Below are 15,286 nucleotides of genomic sequence, written 5' to 3'. Positions count from 1 at the left end.
GAGATAAATAACTACCTTATGGGTCTCTGATTTTAAAACATGACAAAACATATATATAAAGTACTTATGGTGGCTGATACAGCAGGTATTCATATATGTTAGTTTCTCCTTGCAGTAAAACCAAGTCTTGCTCACTGACTGCCATGACAAAATTTCAGGTTCGTTATCTCCCCCCACCTTCTCCCCTCCTCCTCTGTAGAGGTAACTCACTGTGATGGGGCTACACATGTATCAACTCATTTAACATACATACTGTCACTTATACATACCACATATACAAGAGGAATGTATTAGCTTCGGTGTCTTAAAATACCCATCTCTTGCAACTTTATGAACTATCTTATTTGTCATAAAACATGATGAGGTAATATATTTTGGCTGTTTTTTTCAGTAATGGATGAAATAATGAGATAATATTTAATTACACATTATCCTTTAACTCACAGGGAAAGTGAGTTAATTATCAGACTTGGTATAATAATTATCAAAATCAGCAAAAAACAACAAATATAACTAGAAATATGGAATTTTGGTTCAGGCCTCTCATTCAGATATAACACCTAGACCAGGCTTTCTCAGGGTCGGCAATATTGACATCCTGGGCTGCAGAATTCTTTGCTGTGGAGGGCTATCCTGTGCAGGTTATCCTACCCTGGCCTCTACCTACCAGCTGCCAGTAGCACCTCCCACCCCTTCTTCTCAGTTAATGAGAACCAAAAATGTCTCCAAACATTGCTCAATGTTCCCTGGCAGGGAACATTGCCCTGAGGTTGAGAACCACTGACCTAGAATAAACAATTTAAGAGAGAAAAAAGAGACAGAGATTGTATATGGTAAAAAATAAAATCTGTAGGGGGAAAGAAAGCTATCCAGGTTGCATAAAAACAGAATTAATGTACTGAAATTTTCTCAGTAAATTAAAAATTCCACCACAGCTTGTTTTAAATGTACACGTTTGGGCTTCCCTGGTGGCGCAGTGGTTGAGAGAGAGTCCGCCTGCTGATGCAGGGGACACAGGTTCGTGCCCCGGTCCGGGAAGATCCCACATGCCGCGGAGCAGCTGGGCCCGTGAGCCATGGCCGCTGAGCCTGCGCGTCTGGAGCTTGTGCTCCGCAACGGGAGAGGCCACAACAGTGAGAGGCCCGCGTACCGCAAAAAAAAAAAAAAAAGTACAGGTTTTAAAGTTTTTTCAAAAGTTAATATTTCATACTACATACTTGTTATCACTCACTACCAAGAAGATTCTGTCCAACATTATTTGGGGTAGTTATTATAGAAATCGCATACACTGCACATATGCTTCGAACTTCGGGTATACTGAGGACTTCTGCCTGCCCTTACCCCTCAAAATGTACCTCTAAGCCACAGTAGTTATAAAGCAGCCAATTCAGATAGATTTTTTAAATCCTGATTTTGAAAATATAAATGCAGTACATTATCCTTCTTTCACATAAAATAGGTATTTCATGAAATCCATCTGGTTAGAAAATGAACACATAGAAGTCAGCATGTTTGGAAGTAAGAATTAAGTAAGACTCCTTCCAATTTATGTTCTCAGGGACAACACGACCCTGAAAATGCATTCTATGTCACTTTCTTAATCTGTGATACCGATATAATTGGCTTTATTTCAAGGAACCTGCAAAATATCTACTTGCTTTTAAGGTTATACATGTAACAGAGAGAAATAACAATAACTTTAATCCTCCCTGCATGATCATGTGAGGTGGAAAAAAAAAAAACAGGTTCCCCCAAAAGGAAACCTGACAAAATCATTACAAACACAAAATACTATTATTCAATATATTTGCCAAAAATTAAGAACCGAGGAAGATGTTCCCCGGACAATGAATTTAACATATCTGAAAATTTCTATCATTTCAAAAAAGTTTTTTGATCTAAACAGCTACTCCTGACTGATTTTTCTCCTGTAATTCTGAATACTGAACAAATTTAGAAAAGTAAGCTCTGGTCTTCTAGGGCAGATGTGTATCAGCACTGCTCCTTCTCCGCCATCACGTGCTGCGTGTCAGTTTCGTTCTGAGGGATTTTACAAACATCAGTAACCACGTTATGTCCCCACAGTGCAAAAGTGGGGAGGAAGATCACTGAAAGTGCTAGTAAAAGCAGCAAAACTGCACCTACAAGGAAAGTGGGGTGGATTTTATATAGATTGCACGTGCATATGCAGGACTCAGTCGCATAACTGACAAGCCGAGTCACACAACTTGCAAAAAAGAGCTGGGCCTGTGCATTACTTGCATAAGCTACCAGAGGCAAACGAATCACGAGATGAAAAAACCTTGTGGGCGTGGCTGGAGGACCAGCACCACTGCCCATTACTGTAATGTTAGTTCAGGAGAGGGTGGAAAGTTTGCTTAAGAGCTCAAAACAAGGCACTGCGAGCATGCTGCTCTCGAGACTGTGTCATCTGAGCGGTGGGATCAAGGCTCTTGAGTTTGCACAAGGCAACAGGCCCATGAACCAGAGCAGTCTAAGGTGTTTACCATATTTTCAGAGATACAGCAAGAAGGCCTGCTCAACAGATTTTCAAGGAGATAAGCTGAACAAGAACAGAACATATTTTTTAGCAAAGAGGAGAAAACTATGCTCAATTTTAAAGCTTTGAAGTCATACTCCCATTTAATATGAATATACCTAGGACTAAATGCTTAAAAGAAGAGTTTCTGAAGATTAAATGAATTGGAGCAATTACTTACTAATTATAATTAGATCTATCCCAGATTTTAATTTAATAAAATCATATTTAGACATTTATTATTTTTTCCTTCCCCCGATAACGGACAGCTTGTACCAAACAGATCTCTTTATCCATTTCTATATATTTTCCTTTTGTTTTAAATAAAGGAAACAATAGCCAGGATATAGTAAAGACTTTCTCAAAAATTATTGTAAAATGAAGATTAAAAAATATGAACTGCTTCCTCTCCACGTAAGGACTATAATGAATTCTCTTGAGTTCAAGAATAAAGGGGACTGAAATGTCTTTTGTAAAAATGCCGAGAGCAAGATATTTTAAGATTCTTGCAAAACATGAAAAATATAACTAAGAGACTAGAACACAAATGTTATCATCTATTAATCTACAGTTGTCAAAAAGAGTAAAGAGAAAAAAACCCTATACTTTAGACAGAAGTAATATAAAACCAAAGGCAAATTAATTAAAAGTTTTACATTTTCCTTTTGATGTCTATTCTAAGACCAGCTCTCTCCCCAGAAAGCTTTTTGTGGAGATGGCATTAAGGTAACCAGGCAGGGCAGCTATTCTAGTTCTTCAACTCTTTATCTAACGTGAGCACCATGACACATGGGTGGAGTGCACGCTATCTGCGAGTCCTTCCCACCTTCCACAGGGCAAATTGATTCCCAAGTAACAAAAATTAAAGCCCCGCTGGCTCAAATTGCAGAGCCGCCATGTCTTGGCAGACAGGAATTCAATAAAAATTGCTTCTATGATTTATATTATTAAGCAACGTCTAATAAACAATACAAATGTCCAAAAAAGAAAACTGCTTTGTGCACCAAAAAGGGTGATCTCTTAAATGGCATTCTAGCTTTGCAAGTCCATCCTGGTCACCTTATAAATCACACACGCTGCCTTAGTTTTCCCTCTAAGCATCCTTTGGCCCCCTTGTCCTCTACCCGTTTAGAACCAAGCCCTCTGCCCATCTCCCTCTGCGTGCTCTTTCCTGGTGATCTAAGTTACTATCCCAGCTCAATTACTTTCACCTTGGTACCGACTCATTTACTTCTCCTGCCCAGACCAGTCACCTGGGCTTGAGACACAACCCTGCCTGCCCAAAGGGATGTCTAGGCACCTCAAACTTAGCAAAGCCCCTTCAAACTCGCATCTTCGGTCCCGTCTTGGAAAACATCACTGTCATCCATCATTTGCCCAAGATAAAACTAAGAGTTATCTTTGCCACCTTCTCCTCTTTCTCACCTTCGACATCAATCTAATCACCAACCCCTTAAGATTTCGTCCCCTAAGTCCTTACGGAACTTTCTCTGGTCCACGCTACTAAGAACTCTGGTGTGAACCATTTCAGCAACTAGTTTTGCTACTTCAGTCTTGTTCCCCTATCAGGGTGAGCTTTCAAAAACACCTATCTAATGATGTCAGTTTCTGCTTAAAATCATCTGATGGCTTCTTACTGCCATTGTGGTAAAGTCTAAATTCCTTAAGGACACTTACAAAGACCCTACAGGATCTGACCCCTTCCTGCTCACGTCTCTAGGTTCATCTCTCCTAACTCCTGCCACGCCCAACTTCCTTCAGTTCCAGGATGCCGAGCTTTCTCTTCCCTCTAAGCCTTCATTTTCGCAGTTATTCCTTCTGGTTAGGGGTGCCCACTCTCATTCTAGCTCCCTTTCCTCTGGCTAATTCTCACCTCTCCTTCAGTCTACGTACAACTGGTACTTCCTCAGGGATACCCTTCCTGACTTCTGAACTGGCCCAGATCCCCCTGCTATGTGAACCCACAGCATCCTGAAGGGCCCTTTCAGAATTCAAGGCTGACACATACTCACACTCAGTAAACACCTGTTGAATGAATGAAAGATAAGCCAGAGGAAAGACATCCTAAAATACCAAGTGCTGCTAGATCTCCACTTGGCAGGTGAAAGAGAACGCTCCCCCAGACTGTAGTACTTCCATGCAGAAATCTGTGGCATCCGCAGGTTCTGAACTCGGCTTTATGCTGACTCACGGAAGGAGAGGGGCAGCACTGGCAGTGTGGCTGCAGTGTGTGGCACCAAGTCAGACACGTGACAGGGACTTACTTCAATAAGCGAATCGCATGACTGAAGCCATCACCTTCCATTTGCACTCCTTGATGTGGAATCTCCAGATTGGACAGCTGAAAACAGAAAAGCACAGTTACGTCAGACCACCAATTTTACAAAGGAAACTACCTTTTCTAAGTACTACTGTCTCTATTCTCGTGGCGTCTGTACTAGAGTCACTCTGTCCCAAACTGACAACGTATTAGGCATGAGCATTGTGCCCCATCATCCGATTTCCTGGGAAACCAAATAAGACTGGTTTTCTTGTGTGATTCAATTATGTTTGTTTGAAAACAAAGTTCGAGTCATAGCCACATCTCATTTTTAACCACAAACAATATTTTTCCATTTATAACTTTTCTGGAATACATTTTTATTTTTAACAACTATTTCCTCCGTGAAACCCAAGAAGAAAAGATTTCCACTTTATGCATTTACCCAGTGAGATATCATTCCCAATTGGAGGATTCAGTAAATGAGTTAAAAAGATAAATGCAGGGATAGTGCCTGAGACCTTATCAGTGGAACTGCAGGTTATTTGGGTATGCCAGGAAGTCATCTGATCTAGCAAAGAAATGCCTGCCTTCAGCACATATTCCCAGGCCTTCTCTGACAGAGTATTTATTTATTTATACCCACCTTGTTCCAGAAAGGATTTAAAGCAGCCCTAAGCATTTCACTGAGCCCTGCTCTTTGGGCCTGGGAAGAGCAGAGGTTTAGGAAAATAGCTGCTGACCAAATAGGCAGGAGGGGTCCAGATTCAAAAGGAAGCAAAGTGTGGGAGGGCTTCTCTTCTATGGATCAGAAATATAAACATTCCTGGTAAGACTAGATTTAGTTATTCACATCTCAATATAAATTACTTTAAGCAGAAAATGTGCTTGCTTTTACCTTTAACATATCTTTTTCATTGAGAGAAGAAAAAGTTACGTTTTTAAGAGCTTGACTGAGTTCAGTAGACTACTACAGAATGTTACATGGCCTATGTGTGCAACAGGTATAGGAGCACAGGGAAGGGGGACAGAGGCCATATGCCTACAGGTGTCTATAGGGACACTACGAGGACACAAGCTTTTGCAACTTCTAGCCTGTGGGTAATGGGGAAGACAGCAGACAATGAATGAGGCATTACACTGCCCCTGGGCATCATGTAGCCTCCCTTCCCACTGCAAGGGAGTAACTGAATGACATTCATGTAACCAATCCACATGGCACGATGAAAAAGCCCAACAACACAGTTAGGTAGATACAAGCACGGACACCGCACAGTTTTGGAGCTTTGGCCAGTTCCCAGACAAGAGGACATCCGTCAAGCTTACAGTTCTAGGAGCGGGGACGTTGTGGACATAAGTATCTACTTCAGCCTATTTCTGGGCTTGGATTTTCTGGGCTACTGCTGCTCCTCACAATTTCACACCTTATTCTCGGCCTTCAGATCCCAAAACCCTATAAAGCAGCGGTTGGCATACAACAGCTCATGGGCCAAATCCAGCCACTGCCTGTTTTGGTAAATAAAGTTTTGCTGGAACACAGCCACACTCATTTGTTTAAATATCAACTATGGCTGGCTCACACTACAACAGCAGATTTGAAAAGCTGTAATAAAAGACTATGACCCACAAAGGCTTAAAATATTTACCACCTGGCCCTTTATAGAAAAAGTCTGTTGATTCCTGCTCTAAAGAATCAAAATGTTTTCAACAAGTCTTCCCAAGACTATCATCGTCAGCCCAACTGAAATAATCCACTTTCATGTTTCTAGGTCTCTTCTTCATTCCCAATAATTTACAGAGGGGAGGAGTCTTACAGAAAGTAAAACTTTAAACTAGAGGGAAATAATTAAGGTTTTGATGTATTACTTTTAAGGGCTGCCAATCCTTGGCCAAAGCCCTTTTTGGAAAAACAAAAATGCAGGTTCTGTTACCTCCCTTTACTTTCATGTTTGGGGATCATGCTGGATATCACGATTGTGTACTCTTGAAAGACACTAACTCTGCATAAGTCTATTGCTTCTTCCATAGGAAAAGAGTAAAAATTCAGTTTAATATTCTTTCTGACCCGCTTCTCAGAAAGGAACCCAATTTTATTAGTAAGCAATATGGACAGCTTCACCCACTGAAAAATGAGCGACCCCTTTATCAACTACCCATCTCTAAAAGGGTAAATAATGTTCCTAAGAGGTATACAAGTAAGATGTTAATTCTCAAAAGTTGTCTTTTTTTTTTTAAACTAGAAGAATTTACTTTCCATTTCCACAAAGAACAGAAGGCCCACAATTTGGAACCAGAGAGATGAAATAATTTAAGTCATGTTTTACATGTATACCACGAGATGCTGTGATTTCAACCCCACCCCTCCCAAAATATACAAGTGATCACAACCATCTGGTTCTAATGGAATTCATGTAGCTTTAGCAAGGCATTTAAAAATTACTTAGATACCCCAAATTACCTCCAACCGAAGTCCTACAAATGGCATATTTGTATCACACATAGCGACAAAGTGAGCTAGAACTTTATTGAAGGCACACATTTCTCCTGATCGTTTGGTTTTCTTGGGTTCTACTGGACACAGATCATCAGACAACTAGAATTTAAGTAAAGAACACAAGTGGGTAAAAAAAGTACATGTGATGCAATTAGTTAAGGCAGTTGTACCACTATAACAAAAGTCAAGGTTAACCAAAACAAATGTTAATTCATTCAACAAATATTTACTGAGCAAATATTGACCTAAACGCTGGAAATTTAGTAGTAAATATTATGTATTTAACAAGCTGTCTTTTGGAAAATGGTATATAATTATTAATTAAGAGAGAAACATTTGCAAGAATACATAGACATTTGTTACCTAAACCTTATTGCTGCTCAGTATCTTAAAAACCATACCAAATTCTTTCCCATTTAAAAATGGTTAAAGAGCACAGCAAAGTTCATACACGCAAACCCTGTGCTCATTTCTGTATGTGATCGTACCTTGCGCTTGGTACTGCTTCTAGGCTGTTTCCCGTTTTTTGTACGATAAACGAATTCCTGGATGTTTTCCTTGAACTGCTGCAGCAGGAGGGCCATGACAGGGCTGTCTTCACGATCTGCAGCATTCACGGACATGAAGTAGTACTTGTATGACAGCTGTGTGGGTTTATTGGGAACTTCCAACATCTCCACAACCTAAAAAGGCCCCAAATCAGAAATGAGTCTCAGAGACATAACTGATAAGTGTTGGATATTTTCCTCCTTATATCAAGTAGGGCTCAGAATTATATACCTAATGTGGATGCCTTTTTTCTTTAAACAAGGACAAGTCAGTCATGATCTCAAAAAAAAAGGCACTGCAATTAAATATGTAATTTGTTTTCTAAAAAAATAGATCAGGCTAAAGAACAATGATAAAAGTAAATGCAACCATAAACTAGAGCAAATGGAACATTTAGACTATCAGCGTTAGGTGTTCTTGAATTCATACCTTAGCTTATAAATTGAAAACATTTTCTGCTTAAGTCCAGCAGGTCTTCTAGATTTTCTAGAATGGTATCTATTTTAAATTGCCCTGCTGTCTCTCTTAACCAATGAAACAGCCTAAGAATTCCACTCTTATGGCAGAAGAAAAATGACAACTACCTCTCATACTTGGAAGCATATAAAAATAAACTCTGATTTTTCAACTGAAATATACAGTCACTGTGAGGATAATAACATCAACAGTAGTTAACACTGATACAGAGCTTACTGTGTGCCACGTACTGTCCTAAGTACTTGACAGATGTTAACACATTTAATCCTCCTAAAAACTCTATGAAGTAGGGATTCTTATCTTCATTTTTCTGATAAAGAAACTGAGGCACAAAAAAGTTAGGTTAATTGCCCAAGGTCTCAGAGCTGAGAAGTGATACGTTTTGATCCTAGAAGTCTGGATCCAGAGACCTTGCTCTTACTCACTATAACAGCTTACTGTTTTCAAGGTCTACCTAAAATTTAAAAGTCCCCTAAATACTTTAAGAAGTGAGAGAAATGAATGCCACTGGACAAGGCTCTTGACCAACACATACTTTTATGTCTCTGTTCCTGCCTCCCTTCTCTCCACCTCCTCCTCCCCACACACTCTCTTCAGGAAATTGTTTGGTCAACACGTAAGCATAAACGCTGAGGCACCTGAGGAAATGGAAGGATTAAAAGTAAAATGGAACTTCACTAAAGCTATACGGATGGCAAATTAGCAACATGAAATGATATTCAACATCATCAGCCATCAGGGCAGCATAAATTAAGACTACAATAAGATACCACTACACATCTATCAGAACGGATAACATTTTTTTTTAAGAAATTACTGTTGTGGTTTATGGGTTTTTTTAACTTATTAAGTTATTTATTTATTTTTGGCTGCGTTGGGTCTTCGTTGCTGCACGCGCGCTTTCTCTAGTTGTGGCGAACGGGGGCTTCTCTTCGTTGTGGTGTGCGGGCTTCTCATTGCGGTGGCTTCTCTTATTGTGGAGCACGGGCTCCAGTAGTTATGGCATGCGGGCTCAGTAGCCGTGGCTCACGGGCTCTAGAGTGCAGGCCCAGCAGTTGTGGCGCACGGGCTTAGTTGCTCCGCAGCATGTGGGATCCTCCCAGACCAGGGCTCGAACCTGTGTCTTAACCACTGAGCCACCAGGGAAGTCCCGAATAGCTAACTTTTTAAAAAAAAATCACAATACCAAGTGCTGGCAAGAATTGCAGAGCAACTAGAACTCTCACGTATTGCTGGCAGGAATGCAAAATGGTCTGGCCACTTTGTTTTTTTTGTTTGTTTGTTTGTTTTGCGGTACACGGGCCTCTCACTGTTGTGGCCTCTCCCGTCGCGGCTAGCACAGGCTCCGGACGCGCAGGCTCAGCGGCCATGGCTCACGGGCCCAGCCGCTCCGCGGCATGTGGGATCTTCCCGGACCGGGGCATGAACCCGTGTCCCCTGCATCGGCAGGCGGACCCCCAACCACTGCGCCACCAGGGAAGCCCTGTTCTGGCCACTTTGGAAAACAGTTTGGCAGTTTCTTATAAAGCTAAACATACACTTAGTGTATGACCCAACAATCCCACTTTTAGTTACTTATCCAAAAGAAAACTTATGCTCACAAAAAAATCTATATGCAAAGGCTTATAGCGGCTTTATTCACAATTGCCCCAAACTGGAAACAACCCAGATGGCCTTCAATGAGAGGCTGGTCAAACAAACTGTGATACATCCATACCATGGAACACTACTCAGCAATAAAAAGCATGAACTATCATATATACAACGATATGGATGAAAATCAAAGGCATTATGCTGAGTGAAAGAAACGAAACTGAAAGGCAAATCTACAGAGACAGAAAACAGGTCCATGGTCACTAGATGAGAGTGGGGGGAGGGTCTGATTATAGAGGAGAGCATGCGGGAGTTCTGGGGGATGATGGCAGTTACAAAACTGTATGCATTTTTTAAACTTCAGACACTAAAACATCTGAATTTTTACTGTATATAAATTATATCTCAATACAGCTGGCAAAAGTAAAATAGCAGAAAGACATTTAAAGGCAGGAAGACTTTCCGCTGTTCTTAATGTCCATGGTAGTTCTTCCCACTACTATGAACGTATCATCCTTAAGTGAGAAAGATGAAGGATGAAGAGTAGTATACATTCAGTTTTGGTCTAAACCATGAGAAACAAATTATTGCTTTATAGTAAATCACTAGTCACTGAAGCTTAAAGCCTGGCTTTTTGTTGATACTAAATAAGGTCAGAAAGTAATAAATTATAACCATTTACTTCTGTGTGTGGCTGGGTACAAAAGATCTTTGTGTGTTCATAGGTTTGATTATTATGTATATCATTTCATATGTAGACCGGGCAGCTCACAGAGAACTGAAACAACAATCCTCTGTCACGCGCCAGATCTAGTTCCACAGCTGGTATTTTAGAATTCAGAAAAAAGTGAACTTCACATCAATGACAGACTTATTCATCGACATAAGTAACCCTAACTTAAGCTATATCAGGCTACCTTTTTATGACAGTATCTTTTAAAAGTACAGCTTAAAACCTTAAAAAAAATGCACTCCCATTACCTTCAACCAACAATCCTGAATTAAGTTGTTTCAAACACCTTAGAATCTTATCTAGAAATAGCTACTTGGTATACACAAAAATTTCTACAAGCAGGAAATATATTTATAAAATATATGAATCCATATTTCAAACTCTTTCAAATTTTAACCAATTCAATGATCTCAAAGAAACTACTAGAAAACATCTGGAGTGTAAAAGGAATGAGGATTTTACAGTGTACTGAAAGGTACGTGCAATCAATAAAATGGATATATATGCCTTCAATCAATTAAGGATGAGAAAATAAAGCTACTTTAGTCAGCCATATTTAAAAGGCAGCGTTATGCAAGTTAACATTTGATTAGAGCCAAACAAGTTTATCTGACACCAAAACATCTCCAAACCTTCACAGTAGTTGCTTTCAAATTTTTTCTTACACAGAGATGCCTCATTCCAAGCAGAAACTAGGCCTCACTACAGGAGAGATCCTAGGGTGAGGGATAGGGGCATACCTTATATTCACCAACCCTGCCTAATCATTATATAATTTCTTACAGACATGATTTTCCTCTCTCCCTCATCCCTACCATCTCTCTCCCCTCTACTGGGTTGAGAATCACCATACAAAATTCAAATATCCAATAAAATACGTTTGCAAGTTAAACCAAACAATAAATTATTCAAGATACTAATAGAATTACTGAACTCGATCACCCAAATCACCCCTTTGCATACTTACGATGTAGTATTGTGGAAGACGGGTAAGTTTAATGAACAGCTTATTCTTAGAAAGGTTTCCAATAGGATGGGTTGAATAATTGGACAGCTGCAATGTTTCACTGCTTATTGTAGGCAAGTGTTTTATAGATTGTTTGCAACGCTGTTGTCCAAGCCAAAACCTTAAAAGAGATAATCCAAATCACAAAATCATAGACTTTTCTGATTAACTGTGCGCTACTGATTTATAAATAGATTAAAGACCACTAAGAAACCAATTAATATGAAATTTAACTGAACTAGTAAAAGGACACATGACCATAATGATGAATCATTCCTCTAGTTTTGTACTGGACTGTTAGTTCTAGTTCTAGTTTAAGGAGTTTAAACTGCAGTGTGAATGGATTTTAATTAATAAGGTAGAATTAACTAGTATTAAGGCTGAGACACTGTATCAGTTTATTATAGGAGATGAAAGATTTCCTATGCTTTATAAGACAGCACAAACTAATCTCAACATCTTTTATAAAATGCCTGAAGTGTTTATAAAACAAAATAGAACAACAAACAATAAGTATAAAAGTATCTCATTTTTCTGGTATCACTGGAGATATTCAGTCCCAGTTTTTATACTGTGCAAATAAAGTGACAGGTATGCCTAGCAGGTGCCAGTAAGTGTTGCTTACCTTCTTCCCCGCTCTCTCAGTTAAGCCACCAGATTTCACTTTGATGCTTCTACTACAGTACTCCTCTTATTCCTTTTATCTGACTGTCTATCCTTGAGGCTAGGATACCATATAATATGTGAAAAAGGGATAAAATGATTGGTACACAAACTCTCACTGATCCACAATGAGACAACTCAAAATATAAGAATACAAATATAGAAGCTTTTCATAGCAACATAACAGTGCCACAACATCCAAGATCACGATCACTAGGCTTGCCTTGCATAACAGGGCACAGACCAGTTTGGATGTTGTTGCATTTCTGTGGTGAGCCACATGTGATACAAAATATGTACTAGTCATGTACAGTAAAACCATGTTTAGTAATATAATATTTTAAGGGCACTTTGTCAACTATTACCCCCCAAAATGTATAGAATCTGGAAACTGCTTTTTCACCCTGAAAAACAAATTTAACTACAGCTTCACAGGATCAATTGCTAGAACTATTAATAAAACAATGAAAATAAATTTTTAAAATACACCAATACTTGCCTCATTCTGGATGACAGTTAAAAACGAATATTCTGAACTTGCAAAAACTGCTTTCAGATCTCTACGTCCACTCTCATCAACATACCTTTGTGAGACTGGTATCTCTACTATGGATGTTATTTTAAAAAAACCATGGAAACACTTAAGATACACATTATCTCCTGTGATTTTCGTCATCAACAATCCAACCGAGATTAATTACAACAAACCAGAAACAAGCTCATTTGCCACATTAAAAATCTAAATCTATTACAAATGTAATATATATAAATTATAAATGTGTGAATAATACATACAAGATATTCTTTCAAAGCATATATGGGATTGCTATTTCACTCAACTTTTTTTTTTTTTTTTTTTTTTTGCGGTACGCAGGCCTCTCACTGTTGTGGCCTCTCCCGTTCCGGAGGCGCAGGCTCAGTGGCCATGGCGCATGGGCCCAGCCGCTCCGCGGCATGTGGGATCTTCCCAGACCGGGACATGAACCCGCGTCCCCTGCATCGGCAGGCGGACTCTCAACCACTGCGCCACCAGGGAAGCCCTCACTCAACTTTTTTGTTACGACTTTGCAGAAGAAAAAAAAAATTTGAGTGAGTTACGGGCGGAAGACGAAGGAAGAGTAAGACTCGGAGATCACCTTCCTCCCCACAGATACATCAGATATACATCTACACATGTAACAACTCCTACAGAACACCTACTGAATGCTGGCAGAAGACCTCAGACCTCCCAAAAGGCAAGGAACTCCCCACGTACCTGGGTAAGGCAAAAGAAAAAAGAATAAACAGAGACAACAGAATAGGGATGGGACCTGCACCAGTGGGAGGGTGCTGTGAAGGAGGAAAGGTTTCCACACACTAGGAAGCCCCTTCGCGGGCGAGACTGCGGGAGCAGGGGAGCTTAGGGGCCGCGGAGGAGAGCGCAGCTACAGGGGTGCGGAGGGCAAAGTGGAGAGATTCCTGCACAGAGGATGGGTGCCGACCGGCACTCACCAGCCCGAGAGGCTCGTCTGCTGACCCGCCGGGGCGGGCGGGGCTGGGAGCTGAGGCTCGGGCTTCGGTCAGAGCGCAGGGAGAGGGCTGGCGGCGTGAACACAGCCTGAAAGGGGCTAGTACAGCTAACCGGGAGGGAGTCCGGGAAAAAGTCTGGAGCTGCCGAAGAGGCAAGAGACTTTTTCTTTCCTCTGTTTCCTGGTGCGCGAGGAGAGGGGATTAAGAGCGCTGCTTAAAGGAGCTCCAGACACGGGTGCGAGCCGGGGCTAACAGCGCGGGCCCCAGAGACGGACATGAGAGGCTAAGGCCCCTGCTGCCACCACCAAGAAGCCTATGTGCGAGCACAGGTCACCATCCACACCTCCCCTCTCGGGAGCTTCTGCAGCCCGCCACTGCCAGGGTCCCGTGATCCAAGGACAACTTCCCTGGAAAAACACACAGCGCCCTCAGGCTGGTCACGCTGGCCTCTGCCTCTGCAGGCTCGTCCCGCATCCGCACCCCTCCCTCCCCCTGGCCTGAGTGAGCCAGAGCCCCCGAACAGCTGCTCCTTTAACCCCACCCTGTCTGAGCGAAGAACAGACGCTCTCAGGTGACCTACATGCAGAGGCGGGGCCAAATCCAAAGTTGAACCCCGGGAGCTGTGCGAACAAAGAAGAGAAAGGGAAATCTCTCCCAGCAGCCTCAGGAGCAGCGGATTAAATCTCCACAATCAACTTGATGTACCCTGCATCTGTGGAATACATGAATAGACAACGAATCATCCCAAATTGAGGACGTGGACTTTGAGAGCAAGATTTATTATTTTTTCCCCTTTTCCTCTTTTGGTGAGTGTGTATGTATATGCTTCTGTGTGAGATTTTGTCTGTATAGCTTTTTTTTTTTTTGCAGTACGCAGGCCTCTCACTATTGTGGCCTCTCCTGTTGCGGAGCACAGGCTCCGGACACGCAGTCTCAGCGGCCATGGCTCACAGGCCCAGCCGTTCTGCAGCATGTGGGATCTTTGCGGACCGGGACACGAACCTGTGTCCCCTACGTCAGCAGGCGGACTCTCAACCACTGCGCCACCAGGGAAGCCCTGTCTGTATAGATTTGCTTTCACCATTTGTCCTAAGGTTCTGTGCGTCCGGTTTTTTTTTACATTTTAAAAAAATTTTTTTCTTAATAATTTTTATTTTAATAACTTTATTTTATTTTATCTTACTTTATTTTCTTTTATCCTCTTTCTTTCTACTTTTTCTCTCTTGTATTCTGAGCTGTGTGGATGAAAGGCTCTTGGTGCTGCAGGCAGGAGTCAGTGCTGTGCCTCTGACGTGGGAGAGCCAACGTTAGGACACTGGTCCACAAGAGACCTCGCAGCTCCACGTAATATCAAATGGTGAAAATCTCCCAGAGATCTGCATCTCAACACCAACACCAAGCTTCACTCAACGACCAGCAAACTACAGTGCTGGACACCCTATGCCAAACAACTAGCAAGACAG

At 41.3% G+C, this 15,286-nt stretch overlaps 1 protein-coding gene across 5 annotated transcripts in view; it reads right to left on the bottom strand.

Moving 5' to 3' along the window:
• Nucleotides 1-15,286, bottom strand: part of MED14 (mediator complex subunit 14) — a 74,698-nt gene that overhangs the window by 30,506 nt on the left and 28,906 nt on the right. For 4 of the 5 annotated variants that reach the window (XR_009538434.1, XM_060137528.1, XM_060137527.1 and 1 more), the window contains exons 13-16: nucleotides 11,613-11,772; nucleotides 7,782-7,976; nucleotides 7,258-7,392; nucleotides 4,804-4,880 (exon numbers count right to left, since the gene is read on the bottom strand). Coding sequence is in view for 4 of the 5 variants with exons in the window: in XM_060137528.1 (XP_059993511.1) it covers nucleotides 4,804-4,880; nucleotides 7,258-7,392; nucleotides 7,782-7,976; nucleotides 11,613-11,772 (567 nt within the window). In the remaining variant the exon portion in view is untranslated. The remainder of the gene's footprint in view (nucleotides 1-4,803; nucleotides 4,881-7,257; nucleotides 7,393-7,781; nucleotides 7,977-11,612; nucleotides 11,773-15,286) is intronic. The other variant, XM_060137529.1, reaches the window with a different exon arrangement.

This window comes from Lagenorhynchus albirostris, chromosome X, assembly GCF_949774975.1.
Source record: "Lagenorhynchus albirostris chromosome X, mLagAlb1.1, whole genome shotgun sequence".
Taxonomy (NCBI): Eukaryota; Metazoa; Chordata; class Mammalia; order Artiodactyla; family Delphinidae; genus Lagenorhynchus; species Lagenorhynchus albirostris.
Note: the sequence above shows the minus strand (reverse complement) of the source record. Positions and strands in the feature narration are given on the sequence as shown.